At 40.2% G+C, this 11,752-nt stretch overlaps 1 protein-coding gene across 1 annotated transcript in view; it reads right to left on the reverse strand.

Moving 5' to 3' along the window:
* Window positions 1-10,017, reverse strand: part of MTMR7 (myotubularin related protein 7) — a 71,286-nt gene extending 61,269 nt beyond the window's left edge. Inside the window, exon 1 of the mRNA XM_037524716.1 lies at window positions 9,936-10,017. Within this exon, the coding sequence (XP_037380613.1) occupies window positions 9,936-9,959 (24 nt within the window). The 5' untranslated portion in view covers window positions 9,960-10,017. The remainder of the gene's footprint in view (window positions 1-9,935) is intronic.
* Window positions 10,018-11,752: the final 1,735 nt, after the last annotated feature.

The following is an 11,752-nucleotide window of genomic DNA, read 5'->3' on the forward strand; positions in this document are numbered from 1 at the left end:
CTCACCCCAGGCACCAAGCCCCCAAGGACAGACTCCATAATTGGCACCACATTTTTCTCCTTCTCCTCTTACAGTCCAGTCCTCTGGAGTCCATCGTTCCTGTTCTGGGAAATGAGTATAAAGCAGAATGATCTACAGACACAAAGGTATACAGGCCTCTTCTGAGGCCCAGCAGGAAAGGCTGCACTACTACACTATCATGACGAGCTTTGGGGTTACCAAGAATGGTGGGCATGCCACTGACTGCACAGCACAACCCTCCAGCCTAATACCCAAGACCTGACTCACCCATACCGTCCTCAACCACCCCACGCACAGCAGTCATTCTTCCTTCTTAGGCCTGTTGCGCCACTGGTCATTACTACCTGTTTCCCACTTATGCTACATGGGCTTATTACATGCCATTTTTACTGCACAATTCTAGTTATTTCAAAGAATATATATGCTCAAGGAAAGCACTGGTTCTTTTATTACTGATATTTTTTACAGCACTGTGAGAAATGCTAGGCCCACACTTATATTGGAATGGTGGGAGAAAGAATCAGGAGACACAGTCCTTGGCTTCCTGGCTTCCTACAAAGATAGACATTACACTGATTTCAGAGCAACATATTAATTCGTGACCATAGTTTCTTTAAAGGAGGCTGCTATGTTTTTTCATCTTACTCCCTAATGCGTAAGACATGTACGTGCTAAAATATTTGCCCAGTATGTGAAAATTAACAATACTATGGTAAAAAGAAAAGTATGTGAGATTTGTAAGTAAAATCAGGCATGATTAACTGGGCATGCTTTATTATTAAATCTGAACTGTCAGAGAAGGTGGTAAGGAATAGTCAATTGCAGAAGATGTTGGAAGTAGAAGAAACAAGGAAGAGAGATGAAAACAAAACTGAATTACTTCTGCAAAAGTGAACAGAAAATGCCACAAACTAAGACTTTTACTCTGTTCCCCCAGACAGGACACAGTGTGCAGCTGTCATTGAACAAGTAGCCTTTAAGAGGTGCTGTGAATACCAGCCAGCAGGTAACAATAAAAGCTGCACCATTAAACTGGATTAATTTGTTAAATCCACCTAGTCTCCATACCAAGCAGGGGTTACTCAGTTGGTATAGAATCTGAAAAGTTTCAAGAGAATTAGTTTACTTTTGCTTTAGTTCACATGTTCCTTATGTGATCACTATACATGAATATACAGCTTGCGTCAATATTCCCTATTGGAAATTTGAGGCTATTCAAGATACCAATGTCCTGCCAACCTAAGGGTACATTGTATGGCTAAATCTGAGTTACTATACAAGAATTTTTTTCATGCTGTTATCTGGAATGTTTTGTGAGAATCCTTGGGATTAAAGCTTGGTTATAAGGTTGCTGAACCTGACAGTCCCGTCTTCTTCACAAAACTGAAATCTGTGAGCTTGGTACCAAATCCAGATACAACATTCCCATTGGAAGCCATACTTGAATTTTCTTGCAAAAAATACTAGTAAAATACTAGCATAATTTTATAGAAAATAAGAAGAAATGAGGCTTTGAAAGAGTTTGAAGCTTAGACATGAAGTCACATTAGCACTTGCATGATTTGTTCATTCAAGGACTATTTGTGCACATCTCCTCACTGTCAGGGACAGTGTTCTGGGCACGAGGGACACAGCAGAAGATGAGACATCATCACTGCTCAACGAAACCTCCATTCTGTTTGGGGATGTGTGGGCAGGGAATAGCCAACCTACAAATATGTAAAAATAGCACATGCATGGATGCCAGCAGATATTAGGGAGGAAATTAAAGCAGCATAAGTAACTGAGTGGGGAGAGGCACTTGCATGTCCAGAAAAGTCTTCACTAATAAAATGATTGGCTATTTCATTAGAGAACCCAAATAACTGAGCAGGCAAGTCATGAGGAAATCCAGGAAAAGAGCATTCCAGATACTGGAAAGAACAAGTAAGAAAGTCCTGAGCAGGACAGATTTGATAAACGCAAGTTCAACTTGGAGGTAGGACATCTGGACCAGAGTCTGAGAGGGTGCAGAAGAAGATGAGGTAGTGAGCCAGGCCAATCTGTAGGATCCTCCAGGCCAATCTGAGGATTCTGGCTTTTGCTCTGTGTAGGGTGGGAAGCAACTGGTCGATTTACAGGGAAGGGTAGTAGGATTTAGCAAACACATCTTCTGAAAATTCAAGATTTTCTAAGGTCTTCACTTACACTAACTACATGAGTACATGTATATTGTCTGAAAGAATACCACAATATATTCATCTGTTTAACTCTTTCCTACAGTGTTAAGTTCCAAGGAACTGGGAACCCTGTTTGTCTTGTTCACCATTGGATCTCCACAGTTTAAAACAGTGCCCCATACATAGGAAACACTCAAGGAATATTTGCTGAAGGTGCAAGTGAATGTATAAATGCATGACTAGAGTCTTTGAATCTATCCATTTAGCTTGAAAGTTTAAGAAAAGAATACCTTTTCTTAAATCACCACTACTCAAACTGGCCAATAGTGAATTTGGATGTAGATGTCAACTGCACCTTGGACACTGGAAATAACTTGTGCTTTGCTACTTACCTTAAGGAATAAAAGTTTCTTGCATAACTTGGCAGTAAATTTATTTCTCTGGGAATCTGTGATAAGCAGTGTTTTAATAAATGAAAAAGAGGAGAAAAGTAAACACAATTTTTATAAAGTTGTCATGGCCTGACACAAAACTTTAAGTGGGGGTTATTTTTAAACTATTTTAAATGGCTGTGGGAGGAAGGATTTGGTTTATGTCCTGGGAAGTACTTTTACTCCCAAAGGCTTTAACTAGCTGTCCACCAGGGGAAAGGGCACTAAAAAAAAAATAGTTTAGGCTGTTCCTTGCCTAAGAAATGTGGTCCAAAATGAGCTTCCTAGTCTCCCTGTGAGTGCAATATAAGAACACAAAACTTAACCATCACATGGGACAAAGTCACGAAATCCTGGATGTTTGGTCAAGAGGTTTAATATCATGCATACTTCACAGCTTGTCCTGTTCAGAATGGAAAAACCAGTAAAAATGAGCCTTAATAAGGATGAGAAAATATATGTACAGCTGTTCTGTGAAAACAAGCATTCCAGTTTTGCATGCAGAGATATGACAGAAGTGATAACCAAACTGAAACAGTTAATGATGTGGGTTCCAATTGGCAAATATTGAAATTTACAAATAAATAAATGTCTAAAATGCATATATATGGGAGCATAGAGTTTCACATTTTTATCTTTCTTTATATGAATTCTAATGTCTCAAAGATGTGTGTATATGTGTGTGTGTGTATAAACACTTTAATTGCAACACTTTTTAAAGCTTCTATGATGCCATAAATGTTATACTGTTACTTTCATCTCCTAAAAAAGAGAAAAATCAAAGTATGTTTCTCAATTTTTTTTCCTATACATCCACTCAAAAAGACTCTCCCTCAGAAATCCAGGGTATATTACTGAGGCTTTGTTTTCAGGGGACAGAGGCCACTGCAGAGGCTTCCTGAGCAAAACTGCACACCTTTCCTAAAATCCATGTTTTTTATGAAATAAACATTTTTTTATTGAGCAAAAAAAGCCCCCAGATACAGGAATGAATTAGAGTTAAGTGACAGGAAGACATTCTGTCTTTGAGGAAAAAAATATTCAAACCTATTGTGTGGCTGTGAAAGAGTAGAACAAAGGAAAGATTTGGATTAAAAAAAATTATTCCAAATTTCATAGAAGTTCTTCTAACATACAGAACTGAAACCACCTCCCTTTGCAATGATGAGGCTCAAATAAAAACAGCTAACATTTACTGAATGCCATGTTTTTAAGTTCCTTAAACATATTCTCTCAGTGTCTGCTAACAAGCTATACATGCAGAAAACAAGGCTTTCAGAGGCCTCAAGGAACTAAGTTGTTCAAGAACATATACTCAGCTATAGTAATTAAGACTATGTAGTACTAGTTAAAGATAGAGATTAAAGGATAGAACAGAGTCTGGTAAGAAACTCATGCTTCTATGACTCATGAAATTACTTTGAATTGCTTTCCACAGGGTATTGAGACAATTAAATGGGAATTCTTTTAAAATCTTTTCAATAACTAGTGCTCAACAACTAGAATTCCACATGCAAAAGAATGAATATGGACCTCTATCTCACAACATAGATAAAAATTAACTCAAACTTAGTTCAAAAAAAGACCTAAGCAGTATAAATCTTTGTGACCTTGGATAAAGCAATGGTTTCTTAGATATGGCATCTAAAACATAAGCAACCAAAGAAAAAATAGATTTTTTTTTAGACACCATCAAAATTAAAAGCATTTGCACTTCTAAGGGCCACAATATGAAAGTGAAACAACCCACACAATGGAAGAAATTATTTACAAGTTATATGTCCGATAAATATCTAGAAGCAGAATATATGGAGAATTCTTACAATGCAACAATTTAAAAAATAGATAACTCAAATGAAAAATGAACAAATTCCTAGAGTACAATGTAGGTAAAACTTAGATGACGTTGGGTATGGTGATGAATTTTTAGATACATTTAGATACACCACCAAAGGTACTCTTATGAATGAAGATGTCAATAACTTAGACTTCATTAAAATTAATAACTTTTGTTCTGTAAAAGAGATTTTCAAGAAAATGAAGAGATAAACAACAAACTGGGAGAAAATTTTGCAAAAAAAAATTTGAAAAAATTAACCCAATTTAAAGTGGGTTCAAAGACCTGAACAGACACTTTACCAAAGAAAGCACACAGATGGCAAATAAGCACATACTCTACATCTTATGTCATTGAGGAAGTGCAAATAAAACAAAAATGTGGTACCACTACAAAGATTACAGCAGCCCAAATCCAAAAACTGACATCACCAAATAATGTTGAGAAAGTGGAGGAACAGGAACAGTCATTCACTGTTAGTGGGAATGCAAAATAGTACAGACATTATGGAAGACAGTTTGACAACTACAAACCTAAGCATGCTCTTACCGATGAGCCAGCAATCACCCTCCTTGGTGTTGACCCAGAAAAAAAAAAAGCTGAAAACCTACGTCCACACCCAAAACCTCTATATATATGTGTGTGTATATATATGTATATATATGTATATATGGATATTTACAGGAGCTTTACTCATAACTGCCAAAACTTAGAAGCAATCAATGTGTCCTTCAGTAGCTGATTGAATACACGGTGATATGTGCACAGAGTGGAATATTATTCAACACTAAAAAGATTAAGACATGGAGAAACTTAAATACATATTACTCAGTGAAAGAAGACAATTCAAAACTTTACTAACTGTATGATTTACACTATATGACATTCTGGGGAAAGCAAACCTATGCATACACGAAAAAGGTCAATTAGGGAGAGGGGCTACTATAGGCAAAACACAGAATTTTTAGGGTAGGGAAAACATTCTGCATGACACATTGTAATTTATCCAAACCCACAGAATATGCAACACCAAGACTGGAACCTAATATAAACTGTGGACTTTGGATATCAGTAGTGCATCAGTTTGGGTACATCAATTGTAACAAATATATGGAATGGTGATAATGGGGAGGCTCTGTATATGTAGGGATAAAAGGGATATGGGAAGCTCAGTCCCTCCTTAATATTATGGTGAACCTAAACCTGCTCTTTTTAAAATCTATTACAATAATAAGTGGCGAATTTGAGTAAGTATTTCTCCAAAGAAGTACACAAATCACCAAAAAGCAACTTTGCACCAAATGTTCTTTCTGCTTCCCTTATAGATGCAACTGGCTTGCTCTTCACTTTTTTAGGTTCCTGTTCAAATGTGATTTTTATCAGGAAGGTCATCTTATCATCCATAAGATAAACAATCTTAACTCCCTGCAGCCAGCACCCCACTCCCCCCTTGTAGTTCACTATTTTTCTTCACAGCACTTTCTTTATCACCAACATACATGTATCCCACACACATACATCCAGTCTCTGAGTCCCTAATTAGAAAGCTGCCTGGCAGTTACCTACATTTATATATGAACAGTGGATGAATTAATATGGACTCAAATTCTAAACACACACACACAGTGGTGTTCCACATACCAATTAACACTCAACACCAAAATTCTTCAATGAAACCTTTGCAAGACATAAGAGAAGTGAAGATTTCAAGAAGAGTAGGTATTCTTTAAAATGGCAGAAATGGTAAATTTTGTTATTTGAATTTTATTTCATTAAAATTACATATTATCACTATATATGTGTACACACACATTGAATTATACATAATGTACTGACCCCCACAACTACTTAACACTAGTACAATTAAAACATTTATAACACTGTGACTAGTCATGGGTTTAATGCAATGAGCCTAGATTGCTAAGGTAAATACTGAAAAGCTGAAGTGCTGAAATGAACAATTACACATTCCTTCCATAGTTCAATTATTTATTTACTGTGTGCTTACCTGTTGCTAGCAACAGTTAGGTGCTGTGGATACAGGTGTTCAAAAAGCCTCTTGACTTTTGCCCTTATAAGGTTCCTGATCCAGCAGGAGAGCTTGACATTAAATAAGCAAATAATCACTAAATAAATGTAAAGCTTGTTACAAGGGGTGTTAGGTGAAAATGCTGGGTTCTATGATAGAATTTAACAAGTAGATCTGATTTAGGTAAGGAAGATGGGCAATAGGCTTCTCCAGGAAAATTATATTTAACTTGAAACTAAAAAGATGAGAAATTGTCAGGTAGAGTGAGCATAAAAGTATTACCCCCAAATTGAATAGCACTGCAAAAGTCCTCAGGCAGAAAAGAATCTGTCATACTTGAGAAAGCTACAAAGGTGGTTTTCATCAGAGATGACTGTCACAAAATGAGGCTGGGGAAGAAGGCAGGGGTCAGTCTACACAGAAACTTACAGGTTCCTCTGCGGATTCTTACTTCCTACAGTGGGTCCAAAGGGAAGCCACCCCAGAATTTTAGCAGGGAAGCAACATTATCAATTAATATCATGAAAGCATCATCCAGGCCCCCTCTTTGGAGAGGGAAAAATAGAAGAGCAAAGAGGGAAAAAGTCAAGAGGCTTTGGGGGTTGGGGGTAGAAAGAAAAGATATTTTCTAGGTATGATTCGAAGTTTTAGAATTTTTACAGAATTGATAACTCAAATTTACATATTGGGGGAAATTTTTCTTCCAGAAAGACCAAAGCATAAAAAGGAGAGAATACTTAGCCAAGATCCTGGACACATTAGTGTCAATCCATCTCCAAAGCAAATCCTACAAACATTTCAGGCTACTTTCAGGAGCCCTGAAACCTTTTCACATAACTAGTTATGAGAACCCAAACTATCACTAAGCATCTTGAAGGATATTTTCTTATCTGCAAGTTTTCAGGGAGTGGCAACCAGTGAGTTAGAAGCCAAAAGTTCATTATACATATGAGCACAGGGAATGCTGCCTGTTCTCAATTAACCCTAACTGTAAACTAGTCTGTCCTTTAATTTTTTTTTTCTATAAAGGACCCATTCTGGGAGAGAAATGCCCTGCTCAGCATATGCTTTGTTAAAAGCTTTAGTTACACACACACACACACACACACACACACAGAGAGAGAGAGAGAGAGAGAGAGAGAGAGAGAGAGACATGAAAGGCATTCCAGATTATTCATGTGCATCTGTCTCCTTAAATTGCATTTCAGATACTAAAGCAGAATAGAGACTGTGATGGATATCACACAATATACAAAGAGTAAATGAAAGACTTTCATTATTGCAGAAAAGCAACTATACATTATACATGCATGCATTTCTTTTCCTCCTAAAGTCCTGCTACCCACAGTGGGTCAGATAAACAAAATCTGTATATACATCTTATAAACCTTGCAAGACATGGAATCACAAGCTGTAAGTCAAGCTTATTCAGCTCTCCCAGACTGTAAAGATGAAGATAGCCATCAACAATTTTTACAGCTGCATGACAGCTATCTCAAATGCCTCTTGACTCCACTGCATGTTAAGGCAACTCTTCCTAAGAAGACTTCCCTCACCTTTTATAGTAGAGCTGATTCTCCATCCATTCTCCCCTATGTCCACTGTACCTTGTACATATCTCTATCAATATTTGAAACTGTCTCCTCTTCAGGTGGGAGCTCCCTGATGCTCAGTGCTCCCAGCACCTAACACAGGGCCTTGAAAGGTTCCCAAATGCTTGTGGAATGAAATGAATAAACCCACCCAACCTCTGTAGTTTTAAAATGTTTTCCACCTGCAGTATTCTAAATGTTAATGACCAGCAATTCGGTGCCATTTCAGACAATTCTCCATTTTCCTTCATTTCTTTCTACTTCCTGGTAGAGATTTCTGATTGGAAGTACTGCACTGCTTAGAGGGTATTTACAAAAACTAATTTTAAGAATACTGAGAATATTGCTTGCTGCTCAAATTATAGACTGGTTTTATACAGTGATTTTGAATAGAGACTAGAAAAGGCCTTTATTCTCCCAATGCATGTTCTATACGAAAAGGCATCCCATCCAGTACCATGTCACCATATCCTTTTAGCTGACACATCAGATAATCACTTTTTTTAAAGGGCCACCTTCATCATAACAAAGAAATAATGTCCTTGGTAAGGGTGGAGAGAACCCATGAGTTAAATTCATCATCAGGGTATAAATTATTTAGCACCACTTAAACCCTAAAAGCTCTGGGCTACCTATCTTGTGGTTTATGGCACTCTCGTCTAACTTTACAATTTCCCGATTGTGAAGCAACAATTTAATTCCACAGTGCAAAATCAATACAATTTAAATATACTGTTGGAACTGACATTCTCTAGCAAATGAAAAGATTTGTTCTTCTATTGACACCAGGGATGACTGTAAAGCTGTTTTTATCGATACTAAGAGGTCCTCAGGACCACTGCAGAATTCAGGAATGAATTCTTGCTGAACCTAAGAGACTGACCCCGTATTTCCATGAAATGATTGGGATTCCCTATGGCCATCCAAGTTCTGATACCTAGCGCTGACTTAACTTTGTGAGGGGTTTAGAAGACATCCTGGAAAGGAACGGAACTTAGGTGGTATTAACAAGAGATAGCCAATAGGCTTTTAGGATATTCTTTTGCTAATTTAGTGTTTTATCAAACAAGAACGTCTATCCTCTTTTTCACTCTAAATTATTGCTATATTACTAACACAACTACGAGTGGAAAGGCTGGGTGCAGCGGTCCTGGTTTCCAGGGTTATTTAACTGGAATGATCGGGGACCAGTCGCTAATGCAGAGTGGCAAAGCTAATTAAAACACACCAGCTTAAATCCATAAGCTGCACACTTCTCCCCAAATAACAAAACAGGCTGGAAAAGGCAAAAAGATGGAAAATTGACAGTATCACTCAACCTCCAGCAAGTATTGATCTTCCTTTCCGCCTAACATTCATGGTGGCTGAGTGGCTGAGGATGGGGCAGCGGAAGGGCCAGCTGGGTGGGTCTGACCCCTTGGTCTCAACAAGCTTCCCGCGTGTACTCAATACACCTGCACATAACTAGTTTCCTTGCACCTGTCATTAGGAAGATTGGGGTCTCCTCTAACTGCCCAGAAAAACAACAAGAAAAACATTTTTAATGAAAATGTAAATAAAGCAGCAGCAAACTAATGCTTGCATTTATCGGCCGATCAGCGCCCCGTTAGTCAGCAGACAATTAGGGGGCCCCGCCTTCCGCTGCGCACTCCCAAGGACAGGAGGTTAGACCCAGCAGCCGCCAGCTAGGCCTGGCAGGGCAGGGAAGACCCGCCTCGCGCCGCGCTCGGGAAGATGCTCAGGCGCTGCCTCCCCGCGAGGCTGGCGGTCACGGCCGGGCCGGCGCCCCGCAGGGAAGCCGAGCCCCGCGGGCGCAGCATCCCTGCGCCTCCTCCCTCCCTCCGCGCCCGCGCCCGCGCCACCCACCTTGGGCGTGCGGATGTGCTCCATGGCGGGTCCGGGTCTGCAGGGGCCCGGGCGGGCGCGGCCTCACGCACCTGCGCGCGTCCGCAGGCGGCAGGAGCGGCCGGGGAGGGGGCTCGGCGCCGGGCGCGGGCGGGCGCGGGCTTGGCTCCGCCTCCAGGTGCGGCGGCGCCCGCGCGAGCCCGGTGTGCGGGGCCCGGGCGCCTGCGCGGCGCGCCCCTGCCACCTGCCCTGCCCGCGCGCCCCGCCTGCTCTCCGGCTGGGGTCGCCCGGGCTGGAGCCGCTCGCTGCGTGTTAAGAGGGGCAGCCGACGCAGTACTGTGGGGCTACTGTTCCCCAAGACACAATGGGGGCCTTGTGTTGGGTGTGGCCTCCTGGAGGAGGGATGGGGAGTAGGCGCTGTTCCACACCGCCCTTCGGCTTTCCTCCAGGACGCCCCGAGATAGGTGCGACTTGTGGGTGCGGCAAAAATAAAGACACCCCCCACCCCGGGGGCAGTCCCCAGGCGCACTGTACGGCCTAGTGGGCTCTGTCTGTGTATTTGCACACGCGAGCTGCCAACGTGGCGTCTGGGAGGGTGGAAATAACACCCCTTAGACTCCTAGTGGGAGATGCGTTAAGTCAGGCATCTCACATCAGCCTATGACTTCGCTGTTGGAGCCTGTGGGAGAGATGCTCTCCCTCCCTTGGCACCGTGATGAGTGCTCATATTCCACCTTCACTTCCAACTGAGCTGGGAGATACCTTTCCAAAGCATCCATGATAAGGTACCATTTTTTTCATTTTATTGAGTTGTTAGTATTACGCCCCTGGAAAAGGCCAAATAGAAGTACCCCCACGTTTTTTTCTGGCAACCCCAGGTGTATAACCCTCTACCACAATTAAAATTTCCTAACATTGTACAGTGTTCATGCAATAACATTTCAATTTTTTCTCTTAATCTCTCTTTCCAACTAGATTATAAATTCTTTAACTATAAGGACTGTTATTTTATATTTCTGTTTGATTCCTGGCAGGCACATTGCAGCATTCCAAACAAATGTATGTTTATTCCATACAGTTATATTTATTTTTAAATTTCCAAATCCCCTTCATTTATATCATATCATCTTTCTGCAGCTCTCTGAGGCAATTAGGACAGATACTATAAACCGACATATACATAAGACATAATTGACCCAGATTTTGTTTTCTTGTTACTAAAGAACACCAGGGTTAGAATCATGAGAATTCTGGTTCCAACTCAACCACTTGGCCTCAGTCATTTTTAAAATGAGAAAGTAGACCTCCTTAGAGGTCTTCAACACTAGAAACCCTCTAGCTGTTTGGAAAGCCTGCACTCTGAATGGGATCAGGATGTTGGAGTTAAGAGCTTATAGGGTTCTTCTGTCCCTCTCCTGGCCAGCCAATCAAGAGTTTGCTTGGTGAGTAATACAACTGTGTCTCTGACCTATTGCACATTAGCACCCAAAACATTAATTGGTAGGTGGAAATATGTAAGTAAGTAGCTTAATCCTAGGAAAACACTTCCAGATTAGTTTTAAAATAAATCTTTCTTTAATTACAGCTCTAAAATCAATAGGTTATAATAAGTGAATAATTATATTCAAATTATTAGTATAAATTAACATATAAACAGCAAGAAATAAAATAATTGGGAAAGAAATCAATAAATGAACATTTTGGTTTGCTCTAGCGGTTCACTGAGGTATCCTCTTCAAGTGGTCCCCCAGCCCCAGCCACTGTCCCAGGTATTATTTCACTACTATGTTGAAAACTGACAGCCATTCTGCACTTTCTGGTACTTATATATTGCCTCA

This window comes from Talpa occidentalis, unplaced genomic scaffold (assembly GCF_014898055.3).
Source record: "Talpa occidentalis isolate TD23 unplaced genomic scaffold, MPIMG_talOcc4v2.1 talOcc4.4, whole genome shotgun sequence".
In the NCBI taxonomy this organism is placed as follows: domain Eukaryota; kingdom Metazoa; phylum Chordata; class Mammalia; order Eulipotyphla; family Talpidae; genus Talpa; species Talpa occidentalis.